General features: G+C 42.2%; 1 protein-coding gene and 1 long non-coding RNA gene across 4 annotated transcripts; both read right to left on the bottom strand.

Moving 5' to 3' along the window:
• Positions 1–2,620: 2,620 nt before the first annotated feature.
• LOC140582709 (uncharacterized) lies at positions 2,621–13,063 on the bottom strand. 3 transcript variants are annotated; one of them, XR_011985526.1, is made up of 4 exons: positions 4,548–13,063; positions 4,239–4,384; positions 3,817–4,075; positions 2,621–3,714 (listed from the first exon to the last, which is right to left on the bottom strand). XR_011985526.1 is itself a non-coding variant. In XM_072706986.1 (2 exons), the coding sequence occupies exons 1-2, from the start codon at positions 13,037–13,039 to the stop codon at positions 5,591–5,593; spliced, it is 7,245 nt and encodes a 2,414-aa protein (XP_072563087.1). In that variant the 5' UTR covers positions 13,040–13,063; the 3' UTR covers positions 5,550–5,590. The 3 variants fall into 3 exon arrangements, 1 of the variants encoding a protein (XP_072563087.1); XR_011985527.1 differs by lacking the exons at positions 3,817–4,075; positions 4,239–4,384; XM_072706986.1 differs by lacking the exons at positions 2,621–3,714; positions 3,817–4,075; positions 4,239–4,384 and having other exon boundaries at positions 5,550–11,578; positions 11,783–13,063.
• A 41-nt stretch (positions 13,064–13,104) lies between these two features.
• Positions 13,105–18,312, bottom strand: LOC140582711 (uncharacterized). Its single transcript, XR_011985528.1, has 5 exons — positions 17,977–18,312; positions 17,617–17,735; positions 14,505–14,529; positions 14,301–14,342; positions 13,105–13,672 (listed from the first exon to the last, which is right to left on the bottom strand). It is a non-coding gene; the product is annotated as an uncharacterized lncRNA (long non-coding RNA).
• Between the last annotated feature and the right edge of the window lie 7,128 nt (positions 18,313–25,440).

Genomic DNA, 25,440 nt, shown 5'->3' with positions numbered 1-25,440 from the left:
ATTTTTCTTCCCTAAAACTGAATGCCCAGCCTAAACCGTAAGTCCTAGACTGACCAAATTTGGCAACAAGATTCCTATTCCTACCCACTACTCAGTCCCACTGACCCGTCCCAGTCAGTCAGATGGGGGCGCTACAGCACCCCGATTTGCATTTCTGCCTATATCTCCAGACCTGTCAAGCCTACAGTTGAAATTTATTGCCAGTCCAATTCACTATGTCATGACGAATCCAACTGCATATAGAACTTGGTTCTCCATCTTTGCCTTCTTGCATGATTTATAGTTGTTTGAAAACAGGAATATTTTGTTAACCTCCTAGGATTTTCGCCTAACATACATAAATCTGGTGTCATTCAAATCAGTAGACAGTCCTTTTAAAGATTTAGAGAAAAAACTTAAACTTTTGGTAAGATACAGCCACCAGCCACACCCTGACTGTACTGGTGCCTCGTCCATTTCAATCAGACAGATATATCTCAGGGCTGCTTCAGCGAATCATTAAAAAATTTGGCTCACTGATGTAGGACTGTACCGCAGAGATAACCTCCAAATTTCGTGTCGATCGGTCAATCGGGAGCGCAACGCCACTGTCTATATACATCTAAGACCAACCTAGGCTCATTGAGCTAAAACGAGTTGCCAGATCAGGTTGGAAGGTGTCTACTGATCTCACCCATCTTACCATCAGCAGTGGGTGGCTCAGTGGGCTAAACTTGTGTGCTTGTAATCAGAGGGTCGCCAGTTCGAACCCAGCTTTGGTGGGTACTTGAGCTAGGCATCCGAACAGTTGTCTGCCCTTCGTGCACAGTGTACTCTCTGCAAAGGAAGTTCAGAGAGACGTAAAGGCATTTTCCCCATGAGGATCAGTGAAGTACCTTTATTATTTTTCTTCCCAAGAACTGAATGCCTAGCCTAAACCATAAGTCTTAGGCAGACCATATTTGGCACAAAGATGCCTATTCCTACCCACTACTCAGATTGTCCGACCCGTCAGTCTCAGCCAGAGTGACTTTCCGGTTGATATCCCCTGTCCTGTTTGTCCTACAATCGAAATTCTTTTGTCTGCTGATACAGCCATGCCCTACCAGACAGCTATATCTCAGGCATGCTTCAGCCAATCATTACCAAATTTCTCTCACTAATGTAGCACTGTACTGCAGACAGACCCTCCAAATTTCCTGGTGATCGTTCAAATGGGGGCGCTATGGCCACTGTCTATATATGTCAAAGACCTGCCTTGGCTAATTCAGCTGAAATGTCCTTATTTCTCATAAAACCTTCAAAGAATTATCTTTCTCTTCATCTGCCTACAGGTTTTTAATTGACTGTTATTATCCTGCCATTTCACTCTTAGAAAGACTTCAATGATGCTTCAGCTTGTGTGGACTAGAACAATTTCAATGTTTCAATAAATTGGCCAGCAGGTGGAGTCAGTGCTCCATTAACCAGTGCCATTCAGTACTTTCAGGCCTTCTCATGTCTAAATGAACAGCCTAGAAAAAAAAACAAAGTATGATATTATTACTGTTGCATGCAGCAGTTTCCCAGCTTGGCACTGTTGTTAAGAATATGCAACACAGCCTATGTTCACACAGCCAGTACAACCAAACTTTAACTTGTAAGTAAACTTTCCACATCAGGTATGAAGGCGCCTATTTCTACCAACTACTCAGACCATCAGACCCAAACCAAACATTCAGTTAGGCTCAGGTACTCCACCACACAATCTCCATCCTCATTCCTACCTACCTATCAGACTATCACACCAAAACCAGACATTCAGTCAGGCTCAGATACTGCACCACACAGTTCTACATTATTTCCTACTACCTTCTACTGACCTGTTAGACCAAGACTCAACAATCTCCATCATGTTTTCTACCTACTACTCAGAGCATCAGACCAAAACCAGACATTCCGTTGGACTGCATGACACCACAGATGTCTACATATGGTCCTATATCTCCTGACTAGATATGCCTAGACTTATCAATCTCCATTCTTTCCCAGAAGTGCTTAGTATTGTTTGACTTTTCCATACATTGGCGAGTGGCTCAGACGTGGTCAGCAATCCATTTTTTGTGCTTTCAAAAATGCCATTCTATAGTCATACACTTTCCTTTTGATATTTTCTACTATAAATGTAGGTTTGTTTTTTAACATGATGCATCACAAGTGACTCAGATGCATGTGCTCTGTTCCATGTTTTCCATGAAGTCCTTCAAGATGTACAGACAGTGCAATTAATCCTGGGATTTTGTGTGAATGATATAGTTTTGGCTCTTGGTAGTCTTACACTACATCACCGTGCCCGCTAGCATTTTTAAACATAGGACTACTGCTGCATACTTGGGCTACTTTTGCTAATGGGACTAGTCACCCTGAAACACCAGACCATATTGCAGGCTAGTATAAGTTGCAGCTACTTACCGTCAAATGTCATTATAGTCCAGTCGGTCTTTTTCTTAATGTTGAGCACAGCATTGAAATACTTGTCATATGTGAATCATCTTACTATGTATGCATGTTGAAATGGAGGAACCAGACTGGACCAACCCTAGTTGAAAAGCATTCTCAGTTTCATAGGTGTACTCATCATGCTTAAGAATGACAACAATAATACTGGTTATCATACTTATTCTTTATGAAAGGCAAACCACATAACACAATAAACATCAGAAAATTTCAAGAGACTACATCGGTCTTACAAATTCATGCTTGTGCTAATGTTTGTGGGGTCTCCTGAGGTACGTCATAGTCACAACAGTGGATGCAGCACAGCTGACATAATATTCCATGTATGAGGATAAAATCATTACTAAATGAACAGTCTAGAAATAAAGTGCAATTGTGCCATTTGCAACATGGTGACATACATACAAGTGACCTTACTACACGTTAGTGCAAGTAAACACAGGAATTCTGCAATATGTCCCCAAGTAGAAACATCTTAGGAGACATGACTAATGCTTTGGTATTGCAGAGTAAAAGTGAAAAGAAATAAATGAATACACAATGAAACCGAGATATACAATAGTTGAAACATTGACATATGAAACATTGATAGATAAAAATTGTTAAAAAAAAATGACATATACAATACACATTGAAATTTTAATATTGTCTCGCAATATTTCATAGTCTCAAAGCGCTTTATGGCATCCCTGCCCAAAGCCCACAGTGAGCAAGCCAGAGGCAACAGTGGCAAGGAAAAACTCCCTAGAAGGAAGAAACCTTATGAGGAGCCAGACTCAGAGCCCATCCTCCTGGGGCCGGCAGGGAAAGTCAGTCATAATTCACATTTTTCCAGTTTTCGCATTTGAGATGCAAGCAGAGGGCAGGCAGTTGATGGTAGGCAAGTGCTGGAGCTGTGCCAGATGGCGGGGCAAACAGTAGTACGGCAGCAGGGCAGAGGGGGAAGACATCACAGGCAGAAGGGCAGAAGAATAGAACCACAAGAAATAAAACTGGCACACCATAACAAGAAACATATAGGAGCATGACACATTATAATCAAGGTAGCCTGGGTGTCATTCTATAGTGTTTGGAGATTATGTGTGGCAGGGTTCACTACGGGTATCAGTGCTCAATTGAGGAGGTTTGTGCGCACTGCACACTAGGCCTGAGTCCTGCACACACGGCTTGGCTTATTGGCAGAAAGAGCGAAGGGAGACGATGCAGTGGCCATGGGGTCAGTGACATCGACAGCAGGCACTGGAAAAAACAGGAAACATGCATGTCAGTGAACAAGAGACTGACAGTTGCAAAGTCAGACTACTTCAGAGAAGAAGTAGCCTTGGAAAGAGGAAAACTCACAAGGGCAAGCAATCTTCTGGTCAAGTAGCAGGGAGTGCGATGTGTTATGGGAACTTCATGTAGTGGGCATGGAGTCAGCAACATCAGTAACACGTGAAGTGAAACTGGCTCAGAAAGAAGAGTGGATAATGCAGTAGCCTATAGGCTGCATAGATAGACGATTGGCAGCAGGCAGAGATGGTGATATGCAAGCAACATTTATACAAAGGTCCCTTGGGTTGATATTCATGGTGGTAGATGATGATTTTGCAATGGTGACCTGAGGAGATTCACACAAAAAGTCAGGTTAAAAATCTGGAACGCCAGGACATACCAGATGATTTTGACAATGTTCAGCTGGCTAATGTGTCAGGTTTTGTACCATGAACTGTGGTGGAATATCTACGACAATGACAGTAAGGGAGACACTGTGAATCATGCACCTTTCCTATGCCCACTCGGTTATGCACAGCCACTGCGTCTAGATGAATATTGTTGGCGACAAACTGCCCAGCTTTTCCAGTTTCTTCCTCGCACTTCCATATGTATGACTGCATTCCATGTTACTTGCTTGTAGCTTTATCATCAACTGTAGTATAACAAAACCACACACAAAATGAAGTCCAGCCTAGAGACTGCATCACATACTTTATGACAATACAGGAAAAGCAGACCTACATCCAATGTTTCCTTCCATTAGTCTGAAACTTTTCTGTAAGACATTACACAGACAGATGACTATAAGGGCTTACCGTGGCCTACGGATGTCTGTGGTCATTTGCCCTTGAGGGCTCCAGACAAGGTTTGCCAAGGGGTGAAAGGAATCTTCAGGTGGTGGCCATGGGGTGAGTGATGTAAACAGCAGACACTGGAAAGAGAGAAAAAACAGAAATTTGCATGTCAGTTAGGCAAATATTAACAGTGGCCAAGTAAAAGTGCCTCAAAGAGGAAGAAACCTTCGGAAGAGGCAAACTCACATATCCAGCCCAGCATACTCTGGCCAGGTTGCAGGCAGCATGATGCATTACTGTCCCAATCTGATGCCATAAGAAGTGCAGAGGGTGATCTGGCTTAAGGTGGGGAGCATACACAGATGGCTGGTGGCAGGCAGAGGTGGACATAGGTAGGGAACATGCATGCAAACGTGCACACAAGGTCCCTTAGCTTGATCCTGAGTGCCACATGATGATTGTACATTGGTAGTCTTGGGAAATTAGTAGGAAGAGAGACTACAAATAAACAAAAATGGTTTGAACAAAAATGTTTGCCGCTGGGGCTGAGTCGGGGGGGCGAGGAATGCTGCATTCCATTTATGTTGGAGGTCAGAACTGGAAATGTCAGGCTGCTTTACACATAAAACTTTGTAGTGACCACAGATAAGTTGTGCATGTTGTCACTTCCAGAAACACAGAAACAGTGTCCTGACAGCAAATGGAACGCACTACAACAGGGGTGTCAAACTCTAGTCCTGGAGGACCGGAGCTCTGTCTAACTCAGTTGTTTCCGTTCCACCACAAAAGATTCAGTTCAAGAGTGACGTGTTAATTAGAACAAGGAGTTGAATCAGGTGTGTTAAATGAGAGGAAACTCAAAAATGTGCAGGGCTTCGGCCCTCCAGGACTGGAGCTTGACACCCCTGCACTAGAAGATTAACACAAATGACAATGTCCCCCCCTGACCCAGCCCCCTAACCTCACCCCTGTGCCAGCCACCACAAGCTTAGGCCCAGCCCCAGTAGACCCCTCCCCAGAAAACTCAGTCCATCACAAATTTTATTATCAGTTTGCATCCAATTTTACAGACAATGTAGGACAACACATTCGTGGTGGCTAAAATATGTCGGCATTACAGAAACACAGATACCGTTTTTGACAATGTCCTTCGCATACACATGATCAATCAAAGTGCCGTTCCCAGTGGTCGCGTCTTTCACAAGTTGAGCATACCCATGTTCCTCCATAAAAGTGGCGATCGTACTTCCCGTGAAAAGATTCTCATTAAAATCTCCCATGATGATTTTCCCTCCTTCCATGCTGTCCATGAGAGCGATCAACTGCATCAGATTCTTCTGAAAGATTGACAAAGTATAAGAGGGTGGTCTGTATAGTACAGAGACTGTTGTTTTCAGTAGGCCCACATTGAACTGGAGACACTCAATGTTGACACACTGCAAATCAACAACGCTACAGTTGGTATGTTCTTTATAATACACGCCCACACCACCATGCTGTTGGTTCTTCAGTTCGGCAAAGACTGAATCATGACAGTCATATGCGAGATGTCTCCGTTTCCCATAGAATGAAAATCCACTCAGGTGTACCTCTTCTGTGTCTTCCTCTGAATTTAACCACGTCTCTGTCAAGCAGATGATATCGGCTTCCATATACCTTCCGTCTTGCTTTACGTCATCCAGGTGACATGCGAGTCCTTGAACATTGTGGAGGAGAATTCTGCATAATGATGGCACTTCTGTGACAGGTTCAATAAAAGCAGGCATGCTTCGCATTGCACTCTCAATGTCCTGTTTTGCGTATATAACACTTTCCTTGAAGTCTTCTATTATGAGGCCTTCCAGAGAAGTCACACGGCTTAACGCTACGTATGCCTGTCCAGCTGCAAATATCTTCTTCAGCGATACAACAGCATTATCCACAGTCAGACCTTGTACTTTGTGTACCGTGCAAGCCCATGCTAATCTCAATGGAAACTGACGTCGTGCTGCACCGCTGTTACCCACTCTCTCCTCCTCTGGTTTGATTTGTGTCGCTCTGTCCAACCCTTTGATTAAGCACGGCTTCTTTGCTCTGAGTGACTTACCAGCTGCTTCATTGTCAAACGTGACGTATATTTCGAATGGGAAATCGTCCTCAGTACCAAAGCACACCTCACTTACCGTACCAAATGCACCATTCACCAGGCCGTCTGAAACGTCAATGTTTTTCAGCAGCATTACCCGCGCGTTAACACCTACGTGAAGCGTTTCTGACAGACACGTCCTGTAAACTTGTGTGTGATGTCTAGCTTTCCTTTGCAGTCGGCCAGTTGCAGCGACCCTTTCAAAGTCCTGAGCGTGAATGATGACCGGGTCTGAGCATACCTTCTGCAGCATGCGATGGTTATGCAGATCGGCTTCATCATTAGTCGCATAGATATGAAGGGCAGTACTGTCTTGTCCTTGGTCTGTCACACGTCGTTTCAGCATAGCAATGTCTTCCTCTAGCATTGCATCACCCCTTTTGCGTTTCCTTAGCCGATTCAGCAACTGTGCAAAATCCAAATCTTTCTGTCTCATGATGTCCGTCAGCTCCACTGAAGCAAAATGATTCTGCCATAGATTGACACCTTTAGTCTCAGCATACAAAGGTTTCCCTTTCACAGGACAAAGCTGGTAGAAATCTCCAACGGCAACTATTGAGACGTTACCAAAAGCAGAATAATCTCCAGTTTGCTTGATTTGTCTCAATCTTCCATGAATATACGAAAGCAGTTTGTGATCGACCATTGAAATCTCATCTATAATCAATATCTGCAGGTTTCCCAGTTCAGCTCTCAATGAATTTATCTTCTCATCTCCAAGTGGTTGATAGGGCAGCTTCACATCTGTCACAATGTGGAAACAGGCGTGTATCGTCGCAGCACTGATGTTGTATGCACTAACCCCAGTCGGAGCAGTCAGCAACACGTGCCTCTCATCCGGGTTATATGACAACTTTGACAAGATACGAGATGCCTCATAATGTACTGCTTTGATCAAGACAGACTTGCCCACACCTCCAGGTCCAGATATAAATACATGAAATGCTTCTGGATTTTCACCACGTGTCTTCTGTAAACACCAGCTTCTTATTTTGTAAAAGATCTCAGACTGCTTCTTGTTCAGTGAGCGAAGCAAAGCCAGCGCTTCCTGCCTTGACATACCACAAGGATTGTCCTGGAACATATGGCGACTCGGTCTCGGTAACAAATCTGGTATCTCATCATGGTGTTCGCTCATTTCTGGCGTTACATGGGATTTGCTGGCGAGGCACTCCAACCGTTCACATTCAGTCTCTGGACAGATCAGTGCCCATGCATCTTCCATTACACCATGCAACTGTAGATCTTCCTCAGCTTTGTCTATCACATCCGCTTCCTTTTCAAAACTTGCCATATTTGAGTCGACGACCCGTTTCACCGAATGTAATTCATCACCGAAAAACTTCACAAAGCCAGTCTCGTAGAAGTCCTGGTAACTGCCAAAAGGAGGTGGTTTTAGTTGGCCATCAAAATAATGTGGTAGGAACAGCTGCAAAATGCTTTGATGGTATTTCTCTGGGTCCTTTGTGGGCGAAAAACGAGCATACCGAACAACAGCTGCATCTGTGCGTGTCCTTTTCTTCATGAATCCTAATTTCCTGTCCAACTCTATACTGCCAGCAGACGAGCGCTCAGATTTTGATAAAATTCTGTATTCAGAAGCAAATCTCGCCAGGCACATTTCTGAAAAGTCTTCAGTTTTTGGTCTGCCTTTATATCTGTCAGTGATACTGTTCATCCAAATGTTCTGCTCATCCTCCTCCTCACACTCTGCTTTCTTCCGTATGACATGTAGTGGAAGACTCATTCTCACCACATGCTCTCCAGTTGGGATGAACTGCACCTTGCGTGATCCCTCTTTCAACCTCATGTTAGTCAGACGATACACACTTTCCTGAGCTGAAACTTCACGATTATGCAGAAACACACTGCCCAGTTGTCGAAGAGCTTCTTTCGCATCAAGGTTGCCTTGCTGGGAGGCCTCTTTCTGAGCATTTGCCAGGAGCAGTCCCATCTCTCTCTCAGCTTTGGAAATGTAGGAGATGATGTATACAATACATGAATATGCATCAACCACAAACTGAATGTCCATGTTTGCATTCCAACAGCGTAGAAGGTCTCTGTTATATTGGTTCACCCAGACTTCACATGGTCTTCTCTTCAGAACGATGCTAGTGTTCTTTGTTAGTCTCGAGTAAGCGGCTTCAAATACTTCCTGATTTAGATGAATTGCATCAAACAAAGAATCAACAGAGTCATACTTGGCCTCAGTGTTCAGCAGAGCGTGCTTCACTTTCTTCATGATGGCCGCTGCTACTTCTTTTTTGAGGTGTTTTCCATCTGTCTCAGCATTTCCAAGTTTGTGTGATGACAGAAATGTCCTGTTACTTGGTGGACGTGGGAAATTAAATCTACAAGTTGTCCCTTTTTTCTTGCATGTTTTCGAGTGTCTCTTACTATGTTGCTGTACACTACATATGATTTCATGCATTTCATCGTCATCCTCGGGCATTTCACATGTCACAAACCGATCAATGAAAGCTGCTACTTCGTCGTCCTCATCTTTACCAACCTTTGGTGCATCTTCCACCCAGAACAAACAGTGAGTGTGAGGTGATCCCCGTTGCTGAAATTCTACTCTGTAGAAGTAGTCAACTATTTTGCCAATGGGTTGCGCTTCTGACATGATCACATCTTTCAGGAAGCAGTGAAATCGATGATCAAACATTCTAGCGGCCGTCACGGGATTATTCTTCAACAAGGCACATCTTTCTGACCACTCTAGCTCGGCGCTTTGGGCATCAATACCATCTTGTTTGAAGATTACCGTCATCAGTTCCGTCCAGCGTAAATCGGCAGAGGAAAAGGAGCAAAACCATGTGGGAATACCAAGCTGTCTTACCATCGCAAACAAATCTTTCTGAACACTTTGCCAAAAAACAGGGGTGCCTCTGATGGGTCTCAGAAATTTGTAGCCTTCATCATAATTCAACATCCTTTGTAGAGACTCTGCGTTTGTCAAAGTTTCTGACGTGATGGTGCTTTTGTCCCAGACATCATACCCTTTTCTCAGAGCAATGGACACATTTGACACAACTTGCTGAAGCTCAGACAAATACTGCCCATAAAAAATATAGTCCAAGTTTTTTGCAAAACGTCCATCTGCATTAAGGATCCTTGTATTTAAATATCTCGACAATGTCAGTTTCTCATTCCTCCTCTCGTGAAAAGTGCCTGTGCCTTTTGGGAAAAGGACTGGAAAACATTTAGCCTCATTAGTCTCATCAGTCAAAAGCCTCACTGGATTGTTTCCTTCTGCGGGTGCCATAGCCATTATTCCGTCAAAGTGCTGATCCAGGATCTCTTGTGCTATGTCAACAGGTTGAAGGCACGTGTCCATATACATGCCATGTTGTTGTCTATCATGCAGAGTTTCATCCATGTCCTCATCTTCCATGTTATTTTCAACAGGCTCTTCATCATCATGTATGTCACTTACATCAGCAGGGACATCAGTTCTCTGTAGTGGATTAATCCAATCATTGTTGAACTGTACATCACTGTAAAATTTGTTATGCTCTCTAAGATACATCAAGGCCTTCTTTATCTTTTCTGGGTGCACAAATTCATATTTGTAGTGTCCTTTGTAAGTTAGCTTCCTCTTCAGCTTCACGCGAATCATAAGGTCATCATTGTTCACTCTCGGTAAAGCTTGGGCTACATTTGGAACGCTAGATGGGACGCAAGTCACCGGACCATGAACACCATTTTGTCCACCTTTTGGCAAAGACACAATCCTCATGAAAGGAATATGCATACCAATCAGATGCTGTTCTAGTGAATTTAAACATTGCAACTCAGTAGGGACTGGCTGTAAGGCTAGATTGTTTGTGACACTCTCAGCTGGAATTCTCCCATCAAGAATCTTTCTGTGACACGTGTAGCAAATCCACAATGAACCTGCAGGGCCCCTCAGATCACTACAGTTTTCAGAACAGGCATCTACACATTTATGCAAATATGTATCTGTGATACACCGCGATGCCACTAAAGCAATCCCTTCTGATTTTCTCCAGTATTCATCTTTCCTGCATATGACAACTTGATGTTTAAACAGCATTCGATGACACACTGAACAAATGTACACAGGTCCTGTATTAATTTTCTCTCTAAACTGTTCAATCACATGCCCAATATCCTTTCTTTTATCCTTCTCTTTCACCCGTTTTTCAATATTTCTGGTTTTTACTGCAGTAGCAAACTGGCTGTTTGTTTTGTATCTATCAATACTCGATTGCTTGACACATTCCCTGTGTTCAATGTCTACAGCATATTTATTGACACTCGCCTGCTTGACACGCTCCCTGTGTTCAATGTCCACAGCATATTTATTCACACTCGACTGCTTTAGACGTTCCCTGTGTTCAATGTCCACAGCATATTTATTCACACTCGACTGCTTTAGACGTTCCCTGTGTTCAATGTCCACGGCATATTTATTCACACTCGACTGCTTGAGACGTTCCCTGTGTTCAATGTCCACGGCATATTTATTCACACTCGACTGCTTCACACACTCCCTGTGTTCAATGTCCACAGCATATTTATTCACACTCGACTGCTTCACACACTCCCTGTGTTCAATGTCCACAGCATATTTATTCACACTTGACTGCTTGAGATGTTCCCTGTATTTAATATCTACAGCATATTTATTCACACCAGACTGCTTGACACGTTCCCTGTGTTCAACGTCTGTGGCATATTTATTGACACTCGACTGTCTCACACATTGCCTATGCTCAGCGTCTATGGCATACTTACAGATGCTTGACTGCTTCACATGATCTCTGTACACTTCATTCTCACGGTAGCGCTTTGTGCTTCTCTCAAGTTGTTCCTCCCTGTATACCTTACTTACTTCATACCGTCTTTTCTGTTGTTCCAGTCTCCGACGACACGATGAAGGCACATCAGAAGTGGCAATCTGAGAGCAGGTCGCAGCACAACCATCAGCATCACGCCTTTTCACACAAGTTACAGCCTCATAATGTGACTCATTACAATGTTTCAGATATATACCCATCTGATCACTACCACAACCAAGACACGTGTAGTACTTTAACCATCTGTCATCAGAGTATGTGAAAATATGCACACCAAGCAGATCGGCGGCAGCTTGAATCTCTACCTCAGATGCCCAAGTACCAACGTACTTCATCCGTGATGTGGCAACATACTGAGTGACGGAAGAGTGACCTTCTCTCAGACAAATGGCATACCTGGATTCATTTCTTAGTATGTGGGCAACAATAGCACACCTGATTTTCCTGTGTTCTCTCTCGCTTCCAGTTATAGCAAAAGCCAAAGACCTGAAAAAGCAGTTACCATCACCAGTGATAGGCATCGTTCTGCAAGGATCACCCATTGGAAACACTGCAGTCACGTCTACATGACCATGCTCGACGTACACCACACCTAGTTTACAGGACAGGCGTCTTTGCTGCTGCGTCGTCAATGGACTGAAGGAAAACTGCTCACTGTGCAGCTCACCGATAAAGACCACATCACCTTCATTACCAGCATAGACATCATCCTCACGCACTTCATCATCTGTCACATTCAGCCTTACCGTACCATATCCAGTCTCTGGTGTGCTGGTCAACTGGTCGAATCTGGTGACTGATGAGGAGTTACCTTCTGAATGCTGCTGCGGGATGCTTTCGATGGATACACTCACAGCTGTAATCTCAAACTGCTCCCCCGTTGCATCTAAAGACAGGCCCAGGATAGCAATGTGGTTCAACAAAGAGTCTAGGCTAGAGTGGTAAGCCAGTATGCTTCTGCCCAAAGCTTCGCTTGTGCCATCTTCCCGTCGGGAATGCGAGTCGATCACCACATACCATGACCCTTGCTTAATGAGAGCACAGGTATTGACTTTTATGGTAAAAAGACATGCATCAAACCGTGAGAATACTCTTCTTACCGCTTCATCAGGCGACATAAGAACGTCACGCATATCTCCATACTCACTCACACCAAACAATCCAACAAACATGTCATCGTGGTACTTTATTTCAAATGTAACACCATTCAATGTGTACTCTGTTGGTAGATCTCTGACCAACAGATACCCAGAAGCATCTCGAATTCTCCCAGCGTCTCTGATGGTACTGTAGAGGTCGTCTCCGTTCAGCAGCACTTGATCAAGGTCTGTGACCGACCAGCTTAAGACATTCTTTATTTTACACATCAGTATAGCCATCAAACTATTAGCCACACACTGTTTGTTACCATTGATTCCAAATCGTTGGTCTCCTTGATGAAATGAGCCTCTCACTGTAGGTGCCTGAGGAAAATGAGGAGATACACTGATAGTTACAGGGTTCACATGCTGTTGCTGATCCAGGGTTAGGTAATCGTTTGGCCCTGCCGGGGTACTTTTCATCTCAAGTTTGCAACCGGGTAGGCAATCAAGTTTCACATCAAGTTTCACATCAAGTTTCAAATCAAGGGGGTCCGTCACAAGAACAGCCTTTCTTTTGTGAGGGGGCTGCGGTACCTCATCCGTCGGCGCCTTTCCTTCACCAGGGGAAGGAGAAGACCTACAAAACTTGTCAACAGTCCTGCAAATGGCACCCATAGCGGGAACCCGGTGGTCATGGCTAGTCGGCAAAGTCGCAGTCATCACCATTTTGGTATTCCGAGAGGGGGGAAATGGGTTAACCCCGTCATCAGTCACAGCCATGACAGACACAGGCCGCGACTGTGCGGCCTGGTCAGGTTGTTGGTCGTGGCTCGTCCGCCGAGTCGCAGTCATCACCATTTTGGTATTCCGGTAGGGGGGAAATGGATTAACCCCGTCATCAGTCCTAGCCACGACATGGATGGCAGCAGCAGCGGGATCAGGCTGTTGGTTGTGGCTCGTCAGATTAGTCACGGTCAACTCCATTTTGGGTCGGGGAAAAGGGCATACCCCGTCAACAGTCTCAGCCACAACATCGCTACAAGTAGCTAGACGCCTATCCATTAGCCTCTTCTTCGCTGCTGCTGAACGCCGGGATGCCTTGGTGCGAGGCATCTACAGATGAACAGGAGGGAGAAAAAAAAAAAGAAAAAATACAAAACACCTCCTTCCAACTTTACTTTGCAGTCATAATGTCAAATGCATATACATGGATGTGTTTTGTCAGGAGTGGTTCCAATGGTGGTCTTCTGTGAGACTGTACACCAACAACGTTCTGCCCTGTTTATACTACTTAACCTATAATACATCTGTCTCACATGACTTGATTTTTTAAAACAGACAGAAAACACTACAACAGATAAGTCACACTGCCAAACATCCATATCACACACATCAGCAAGTTTTGCCTCAACACCCAGTGACCTAAATGTTTCACATGTATGCCGATTTGTCCCGTCAATCTAATAGAATTTATTGAAAGACCTACAGATTCCTAATCCCATCGATACAAATACACTTTGGCTGCTTAACATTAGTATCGTGGCCATTTCTCATATTGTGTGACAGCTTCTCTGTCACTACACATCCAATGTCTATGCAACACACAATGGCACAGCTGTTTCATGTTAAGCAGTAAGATAATTACCATTAGAATACTACGATTCTACTGCTATAGCAAATATATGCAGTAAAATAATATGTCATGAACAAGCAATGCAGGGTTCAAGTGCACAAAGCATACCTCCTATCACTTTGTCTTCGAGTGTGTTAGTCCACCAGAAATCTGCAGAGAAAAAAGACAAGCAAGTTTCTTTGCGTCAACATTTCCCACCAGTCATCTTTATTGAAAACATGTAAACTTGACATGCCTTTTAAGGTCATTCAAGCTGATTGACCTAAGCTAAAACATAATTGGCGATAAAGACATCGGCTTCAAAATATTCACCTTTGATGCGACAGCTCTTCAAAGTCTACAAAGACAACATGCATCAGTTAATGACTGACGTGCATTTATTGTACAAGCATTTCATTAGTATACACAGCAGTGTGATAAACTTCCCATACACATACAGAAACATTTTCCACTGTACCAATCATAGCAGTGTGGTTGGTATGAACTTTATCAACAAGTGTAACTAGTAATAAAAGTTTTAAAAAAGGATAAATTAGGTTCTCACCAAGATCTAGCCACAGCAGTCAAATTGACAAAAGTGCAGTGAACAAACATGGCTGGGACGTTATGCAGCCACACAGATTTGTTTCACGCTGGTTAGGGCTGCATGATATTGTGTGGGGGGGGGGAACACAATATTTATTCTCTCTGCGATGTATATCGCAATATTAAGATTTAAAAAAAAAATCTAATTAGTTCAACAGCTCTTTTGGTATGAGTAACCATTATAGAAAGATTGAGCTGATTTTGCCCAAATATAATGGTAATGATAACCTAATCAGTACTAAACAAAGCATGAGCATTAAACTAAGGAAGCTTATTGCATATACAAGTTAACATGAGTGATGAAATAGATCAAACAGAACAGTTTAATGTCCAATTAAACCTTTTTTATAGCCACAGTGAACATAATGGTGATTTCATGTCAAATCACACTTTTGGACCTTGTCGTCATGGATTTCAATGACACTTGGCATGGTGATTTGATCAGATAATCAAGTCATGAAACTGAAATTGGGCATGTCTTGGATTAATATTGAGGCACACTTAAAGTTTTAACTTTGCTCTCTGCTCTCTGTATCGTGCATGGCGGAGTGCTGCTCCGATGCATGCACACATACACGAGCACATTCCCACCAGCGGACAGAGAGCGCACATCAGGAAATATGTTGCATCAACCACCTGAAAAGCAGACAGACATCTCATAAAATAAACGTTCTGGTGATTAGTTCAGTTGTTATATTGACTGCTGTCCATAAACACCATGAATCCTGTTGGTGTCCGTCTGCCCCCCCCAAAAAAAGCTAACAGCATTGTGAGGAATTGTGGTTTTGATACACATTTCAGATAAGTAATCGTATCTCAGAAACAACTCAAAATCAAATTTTCCGGAGATGTTCATGACATTATGAGCTAACTGCAGTCAAAAAAATCATCAATTTTGAAGTAGGTCTTTTTTGGTATTGAATGCCTAATATTTTAATCAGTTATATGGGGATGGCATATAAATTTGCTCAATTTATAGAGCTGGACATTAGCTTTAAAACAATGAGTACCATTTCTGTGTAGCTTACATTAAGGAAAATGTACGCAGTCAAAGTCATACTCCACCCCCCCCGAAAAAAGTTAAAACTGTTTAAAATGTCTCAATAGTGATCCAAGACACTCCCAATTTCAGTTTCACGAGTCACTCATCTGACCAAACCAGCATGCCAAATTTCATTGAAATCCGTGATGAGGAGGTCCAAAACTGATGATCTGACATGGAATGACCAATAACAAACAAAACTTAAAAATACAGACTTAAAAATTATCACCTACAAGAGACCATTGTTCCACACACTTAAATTTTACATATGTTGACTTTGGAAAACATTATTGCAGAACAAGCAACCAGAATGTCTCACAAACAATACGAACATTTAGCATGCTAATTTCGGAAACTGCGCACATCTCTAAGCCGGCATGCTGCAGGCCACAAAACTCTCCGTAGTCTCAAATGACGAACGAGAAGTTAATTTAACTGCCATTTTCTGAAAAACAGTCTATTTACACTAGTGTCTATACGCAAGTCTTTATGCACTTCAATAAATATAGATATTTCAAAAGCAGGCTAATGTAGACACGTCCGCATCCAGTACTACTTTCTCTTAAAATAAAAATACAACATACACATAAAACTGTCGGTCACAAACCAAAAAACAACTTGTAATAAGAACGCGTATCTAACACGTATTTCACAACGGTAGTCGCTTACGTACCTCGGCAACTATGGCATTTATAAATCTACCACCGAACTCAAGATAAAAACAAACAACTTACAACAAAGTAACCTAAAAGCAGAATACACAATACCACCAACAAACTAGTAATAGATAGACCATTATATTCATACACAGGCTTACTGACTTGACCAGTAGTAAAATGCAGAGGATTAGCCTCCCTAGTGCACAGGCCAGGGCGTGGTCACTTCTGAGTAAAAAGAGTCCCTCTCCTTAGAACTAATGAAGTTAGTTGTTTACGCTAAATTCTACAAACTTTCTACAAACACACAGCAGCAAACCATCAACAAGTAAAAGCAGATTTGGCTGACAACATAACCCAACTCTTTAAGACACAAAACTAGTAAATTACTACTGCGACACTGACTAACCACTATAACAGTAATGCTTTGCGCACCGTTATGCTTTAAATTTGTGATTATAAAAAACATTTATCAAATTTTAATAACACAGAAGCATTTCGAGCATCAGCTACCTCTTTCAAAATACATTATTTTTTTTCCTTACCCCGATAACATCGGATTACATATACGCCTAACTTTAAACAGATACGTCTACCGTAATTATAAATGTTAAAACATAAAACTACGACATGCCACAGACACAGCGTTTAAAACACACTCTGCGCTTCTGCACCAAAATTAATCTTGAACACTTGCATGTGATTTACTGCTGCCAAATCCTTATAGGCTGCATTACAAAATGTATTACTTTAAAAGGCCTATATGAACGGGGATAATGTAAAGCGCCTTCAGACAATTTAATATTCTGACACTGCGCTATACAAATGAAATTAAGCTGAATAAAAGTATATTTTACTTTAAGACCTATTTAATTTAATCCCATTCTGTTTTTATTCTGTATTTGTGAACATGCTTAGCAAAAACAAGACACCTAAAATGGCCGCCACAGCTCTAAGTGGCGCATTTAACACCACAGAAACAAACGCTTACGTTAGTGCTGAAACACTATTGCCCAAGACTGAACTAAAAATATTTTTTTTAAAAACCTTACCACAAAATAAACCACCTACAATTTTAAAAAAACAGCAAAGCGTCAACAGACGATTAAAACCGTACCATTACACATATGTAGCGTCTTACCTGTTGCAAGGCCAGAAGTGAAATGCAAGGCAGGAGTCTTCCTATGACTGAGGCCTGGGAGTGGTCACGTACGTCAGCCAATCAAAACCGTAAAAACAGCTCCCGGCCTCTTTGTCAACCTACCTCAGCGAAACCAAGAAACAAAATGGCTGCCGCCACAACGCCTCTTTACGGCTATTCTGAATTAATGCTTAATCAGCTTGCTACTTTATGAAGTTATTTATTTACGCTAAATTATACACACCTAACTCTTCAAACATATAGCAGCAAACCTTCAATATACAAAAACAAATTTCGCTGACAAAGAACATAACCAAACTCTTAAAATGCAAAGTAGCGAATTACTACTGTGACACTGACCAATTAGTATTACAGTAATCCTTTGCGCCCCTTCTTGGCCATGGTGTCGCCCAAACTAATGGCAAATTCACACGCGTCTTAAGTTAGCTACTTATCTGCAACTTCCGATTCGTTTATCTTCTTATTTGTGGCGACTTATTTCACGGCTTAAGTTACTTGCAGCTTCTTTATAGGGGAGTGTTTGCAGCTGCACATGCTGTACAGTTTTTAGCCAAGACATTTTGAAAATACGTAATAAGATATGTCGTGCGATATAATGGCAGGCATACCATTGTAAGGAAACACTGAAATTAGCCTGGGCCAGACTGCCATGTTTTCAGCTAGGTAGCTATCTGGCTTAGGCTTATTTCAGTATCATTAGAGTGGCATGCCTGCTGTGTACTATGCATTTCATATTTGCCTTACCCAAGATGAATAAGATTTTCGCATTCCATTTTGAAATATTGCTTCTTATTCAAATGTGTGACCAGTTTACTGTTACAAATGAAAAATCACATTATGCCCCGGTAATTCCACCATTTTCAATACAGGAAGACTTTTTGATACGAAATAAATGTACGTACTATAGCTCAAACCTTTTATTCATACATTAATTTGAATTTCCAAAATGTCTTGTAAAAACTGCATCATGCGCAAACATTCCCTTCTAGCAGCGCTGCGAATAAGAAGCTAACTTAAGCACCGAAATAAAACGCTACTAATTAGGGGTGCACCGATTGCAGTTTTCTGGCCGATCAACGATCACCGATCCTTAGACAACCTTACCTGCCGATCTCGATTTTTTTTTTGCCAATCTTGTTTCTTTCATAACTAAAAGACAATTACTTCAATGTTTCCATTTTTAATTAGTAAATTGATATGAATACTCACAAAACATGAGGTAGTGTCCTCAAATATAAATGAACATATAAATGAGCATTGCTGTTTGAACTACAATTTTAATCATATTTTTTCTTCCAGACTTTAATTTCTCTAATTTTGTAAAATATATATATATATATAGCTGTTATGACACTTGTCCAAAAAATAGGGAGGGAGGCAGCCTGCACTGCACCTCTCTCGGGAATGGGAGAAAAGGCTGATTTAAAAGCATATAACTAAGATCGGTGGATCTCATGGGAATATGGTCGATCTCTGATCCCCTCAAATTAACGTGATCGAGGCCGATCGATCGGTGCACCCCTACTACTAATAAGCTAAAGGAATAGGAAGTTACAAATAAGTAGCTAACTTAAGTAACTTTGCCATTAGTTTAGGCGACAAGGTTGACCATGGCCAAGAGACACAGACAGGCCAATTGGAAAACGAAAAAGGCCAATTGGAAAACGAAAAAGGCCAATTGGAAAACGAAAAAGGCCAATTGGAAAACGAAAAAGGCCAATTGGAAAACGAAAAAGGCCAATTCGGTTTTTAATATTATTAATTTCACGACTCATACACAAGTGGAAATTAAAATGCAAATGGTGCCATTTCATTTTTAGCGCACAGACTTTGGAAACTAAATGGAAAAGTGGAGATTATATTTTCTTTTTATCATTTTCATTTTATTTTTTGCAGAAAATACCTCCCATAGTTAGTGTACTTGGTAGCCTGTAAACCAAACCACTTAAAAAAAATGCAGTCAATATGTCATGGTTCTTTTATTACACAAAACATCAGAATTAGCTTCACATAATACAGACAATGAAGGGTCAAATAAAAACAACAAAAACTTTACAGGGAAAAACAGTGAAACTACGACATGCTCCATGCCGCGTTGCTGCAGCTAGCTACTGCATTATCGCTGACATCTCTAATATGCCAGACGTTGCAATCATCATCAAAGGCAAACTCAAGAATATCATCGGAAAGAAGATGTTCTTCCACAGTTTCTTCATTATCCATCGCCGTCGGTATTTTTCGTAGTTTTAAGAAATCAAGTAATACACAATGCCCAACATTTAGCGTATAGTATGTCCCTTCTTTGTTCATAACTTTTAGCGTCCCATGTAGCGCTTTTCCAAACGACCCTGACTTTTGCAGCATTCTACAACCCTGGCATCTGACAAACCGTGTTTTGTCGTCCCAGCCATCCTGTCGGCTACCACAAAGCCGACATTTAATGCCGGCTTTGATCTCAACGCCTACGATGGAAGCCTGAACCGTCAACACCGACTCTTCCACTGCAGCTTCTGCCTCTCCAATGTCCAGATCACAAATTTTCTCTATAGTTGTCTCGGTGGTTGTCGTTAATTCCACTGTTCCCTCAAACACCCGCGTTGAAATGTCCGTAAATGCATACGACGACTCCACCTCCACGGCATTGATTTGCCTCTCCCAAACACAGATAGTCATTTGCGCAGTACCATCAGAGACGGTGTACCGCTTTACCTCCTTCTTCGTCCCTCTGACAGGTACGAGTTTTTCTAACGATGCTGCCAGGACTTTCACCTTCACCAAGTGAACCTATAGGAAATAAAAGTAATTGCTTTACCAAACTGCTCATCCACAAATTTCAAAGGTTTTACAAAAGGTCTACATTACCATAACAAACCATATTCATGAACGCACCTTCCTCCCTGCCGGCAAAGCTGCCACATCCAGCAGCGTCTGTCTGGCTGGGGCCGCAGGCTTCCGCAAAGGAAACGTCACTTTAACGACAGACATCTCCGTTGTCTGGTTACCGACAACGTCAAAGTCAGACGTACCTTTAAAACCTACCAAAAAAGTAACACATTAACATACACACAGTGACAAACAAATCCTATACAACTGAACCACGTTAAGCGATACTCACTCAAAGCCTTTCGAATATTTGTAAGCCTAACGGGAGTGCCACACTCCGCAGCTTGCGTGAACATTTGACGCTTTCTTGTGCTAAACATAATTAAATCATGGAAATTTTCTCGGCCAGTCTGTAAGATGGCGTTGAAAAATCCTTTGTTTTTGTTGGTAAATTTTACTGCCGACACTGAATGGATATAACCAGTCACCGTGTCTGTATCGCTCTTTTGCTTCTTGGCCGGACTCTCCATCACGAACAAAAAAAAAGCAATTAGGACAACACGTAAAACATGCCAACATTTATACTCCTCAGACACACCTTTCCCCTCTCCTTGTCCAACTATTTGACACAGATTTGACTCCCCCTCGTTAACCTAACGTGGAATCCCTGTGTGATCAGCTATTTCTGGTTGTTGTCATTAGTCCTCTGTAATTAGTCCACGTTTCAGTTTGTTTCCTCATTACAGTCATTGTAACATAACTGCGTGTTTTCTTGCATGCCCTTTAAAAAAAAATAATAATAAAAAATCTGTGTACCCCGATTTCCTAACTGCCGCTTGTCTGTCTCCGTTCCGCGTCCCGCATAGAGTAATACTACAATTTTTGGTACGATAATAGCCAATCTACTTACCTAATATACAAATAGCGTTCAAGTAGGCTATTAAGACAATTAATCGCAATATTAAAATGAGACATACCTTATGATTGGTAGAGGAAAGCGTAGTCAAAAACGGGAAACTGTGATCAATAAAATTAAAAATACGTGCAAAAAAAATAAAACTATGAAAACTGTAATAGCGAGCAAAAAAACAGCGATCTCAAATGCGCGAAATCTGCGCAGAAACGGATGTTTACCAAGGTATTTAACTATTGACTTCCACTCCTACATTTCTATTAGCGGTAAACAAAAATGAACAAGGATAGTTTACAAAACTTTTCCATCACTTTTCCTCTCTATCCAAGAATTATAAGACTTATCCAGGGCCTGGAAAAATTATTTCAAAAATCCAAAACTTTTCCAGTTTTTCCATAAGGTATGGCCACCAGCCACTCCCTGACTGTACTGGTGCCTCGCCCATTTCAATCAGACAGCTATATCTCAGGGATGCTTCAGCCAATCATGACCAAATTTGGCTCACTGATGTAGGACTGTACCACAGAGAGACCGTCCAAATTTTGTGTCGATCGGTCAAACGGGAGCGCTGCGGCCACTGATTATATATGTCTAAGACCAACCAAGGCAAATTCAGCTAAAATGAATTACCAGATCAGGTAGTAAGGTGTCTACCGATCTCACCGTTCTTATCAACAGCAGCGGGTGGCTCAGTGTGCTAAAGTTGTGTGCTTGTTACAGAGGGTCCCCCCTACAGAGGGTCGCCGGTTCGAACCCAGCTTCGGTGGGTACTTGAGCTACAGTAGGCAGCCCGATGTGCACAGCATGCTCTCCCTAAAGCAAACTGGGGAGACATAAAGGCATTTTCCCCATGATGGTCAATGAAGCTTCTATTATTATTAAACCAGCCATTGAGATTGGCTCAGGCACTCCTCCGGAGGGTTCAATTACAATTAGTTTTCTTCCCTAAAACTGAATGCCCAGCCTAAACCGTGAGTCCTGGACCGACCAAATTGGGCAGTAAGATGCCTATTGCTACCCCCTACTAAGCCCTTCCGACCCGTCCCAGTCAGTCAGAGGGGGACGCCGTTGCGCCCCACAACACGTTTTGGTCGATATCTCCTGTCCCATCTGCATTTCTGCCTATTTCTCCAGAACTGCCAAGCCTACACTTAAATTTTATTGCCAGTCCAATTTAGTATGTCCTGAAGAATCCAACTGCATATAGAACTTGGTTCTGCATCTTTGCGTTTTTACATGATTTATATTTCTCTGAAAACAGGTCATTTCGTTCACCTCCTAGGATTTTCACCACACCTACATAAGTCTGTTGTCATTTAAATCAAGAGACAATCCTTTTACAGATTTATGGAAAAAAACTTAAACTTTCGATAAGGTACGGCCAAAAGCCACACCAAGACCGTACTGTTGCCACATCCATTTCAATCAGAGAGCTGTATCTCAGGCATGCTTCAGCCAATCATTACCAAATTTGACATAGTATTGTACAGCTGTACCACAGAGAGACCATACAAATTTTTTATCGATCGGTCAAACGGGAGCGCTATAGCCACTACCCATATATGTCTAAGACCCACCTAGGCTAATTGACATAAAATGAGTCACCAGATCAGGTAGGAAGGTGTCCAGCGATCTCACACATTGGGTCAATAGCAGCCGGTGGCTCAGTGTGCTAAACTTGTGTGCTTGTAATCAGAGGGTCGCCGGTTCGAACCCAGCTTCGGTGGGTACTTGAGCTACAGTAGGCAGCCCGATGTGCACAGCATGCTCTCCCTAAAGCAAGCTGGGGAGACATAAAGGCATTTTCCCCATGATGTAGGACATGATGAAGCTTCTATTATTATTAAACCAGCCATTGAGATTGGCTCAGGCACTCCTCCGGAGGGTTCAATTACAATTAGTTTTCTTCCCTAAAACTGAATGCCCAGCCTAAACCGTGAGTCCTGGACCGACCAAATTTGGCAGTAAGATGCCTATTGCTACCCCCTACTAAGCCCCTCCGACCCATCCCAGTCAGTCAGAGGGGGGCGCCGTTGCGCCCCACAACACATTTTGGTCGATATCTCCTGCCCCATCTGCATTTCTGCCTATTTCTCCAGAACTGCCAAGCCTACACTTAAATTTTATTGCCAGTCCAATTTAGTATGTCCTGAAGAATACAACTGCATATAGAACTTGGTTCTCCATCTTTGCGTTTTTACATGATTTATATTTCTCTGAAAACAGGTCATTTCATTCACCTCCTAGGATTTTCACCACACCTACATAAGTCTGTCGTCATTTAGATCAAGAGACAATCCTTTTACAGATTTATGGAAAAAAACTTAAACTTTCGATAAGGTACGGCCAAAAGCCACACCAAGACCGTACTGTTGCCACATCCATTTCAATCAGAGAGCCAAATTCTCAGGCATTAACGTGATCGAGGCCGATCGATCGGTGCACCCCTACTACTAATAAGCTAAAGGAATAGGAAGTTGCAAATAAGTAGCTAACTTAAGTGTAACTTTGCCATTAGTTTAGGCGACAAGGTTGACCATGGCCAAGAGACACAGACAGGCCAATTGGAAAACGAAAAAGGCCAATTGGAAAACGAAAAAGGCCAATTGGAAAACGAAAAAGGCCAATTGGAAAACGAAAAAGGCCAATTGGAAAACGAAAAAGGCCAATTGGAAAACGAAAAAGGCCAATTTGGTTTTTAATATTATTAATTTCACGACTCATACACAAGTGGAAATTAAAATGCAAATGGTGCCATTTCATTTTTAGCGCACAGACTTTGGAAACTAAATGGAAAAGTGGAGATTATATTTTCTTTTTATCATTTTCATTTTATTTTTTGCAGAAAATACCTCCCATAGTTAGTGTACTTGGTAGCCTGTAAACCAAACCACTTAAAAAAAATGCAGTCAATATGTCATGGTTCTTTTATTACACAAAACATCAGAATTAGCTTCACATAATACAGACAATGAAGGGTCAAATAAAAACAACAAAAACTTTACAGGGAAAAACAGTGAAACTACGACATGCTCCATGCCGCGTTGCTGCAGCTAGCTACTGCATTATCGCTGACATCTCTAATATGCCAGACGTTGCAATCATCATCAAAGGCAAACTCAAGAATATCATCGGAAAGAAGATGTTCTTCCACAGTTTCTTCATTATCCATCGCCGTCGGTATTTTTCGTAGTTTTAAGAAATCAAGTAATACACAATGCCCAACATTTAGCGTATAGTATGTCCCTTCTTTGTTCATAACTTTTAGCGTCCCATGTAGCGCTTTTCCAAACGACCCTGACTTTTGCAGCATTCTACAACCCTGGCATCTGACAAACCGTGTTTTGTCGTCCCAGCCATCCTGTCGGCTACCACAAAGCCGACATTTAATGCCGGCTTTGATCTCAACGCCTACGATGGAAGCCTGAACCGTCAACACCGACTCTTCCACTGCAGCTTCTGCCTCTCCAATGTCCAGATCACAAATTTTCTCTATAGTTGTCTCGGTGGTTGTCGTTAATTCCACTGTTCCCTCAAACACCCGCGTTGAAACGTCCGTAAATGCATACGACGACTCCACCTCCACGGCATTGATTTGCCTCTCCCAAACACAGATAGTCATTTGCGCAGTACCATCAGAGACGGTGTACCGCTTTACCTCCTTCTTCGTCCCTCTGACAGGTACGAGTTTTTCTAACGATGCTGCCAGGACTTTCACCTTCACCAAGTGAACCTATAGGAAATAAAAGTAATTGCTTTACCAAACTGCTCATCCACAAATTTCAAAGGTTTTACAAAAGGTCTACATTACCATAACAAACCATATTCATGAACGCACCTTCCTCCCTGCCGGCAAAGCTGCCACATCCAGCAGCGTCTGTCTGGCTGGGGCCGCAGGCTTCCGCAAAGGAAACGTCACTTTAACGACAGACATCTCCGTTGTCTGGTTACCGACAACGTCAAAGTCAGACGTACCTTTAAAACCTACCAAAAAAGTAACACATTAACATACACACAGTGACAAACAAATCCTATACAACTGAACCACGTTAAGCGATACTCACTCA

The sequence above is a fragment of the Paramormyrops kingsleyae genome, chromosome 25 (genome assembly GCF_048594095.1).
Source record: "Paramormyrops kingsleyae isolate MSU_618 chromosome 25, PKINGS_0.4, whole genome shotgun sequence".
NCBI classification, from domain to species: domain Eukaryota; kingdom Metazoa; phylum Chordata; class Actinopteri; order Osteoglossiformes; family Mormyridae; genus Paramormyrops; species Paramormyrops kingsleyae.
The sequence above is the reverse complement of the archived record's forward strand: the minus strand, read 5'-3'. Positions and strand labels throughout refer to the sequence as shown.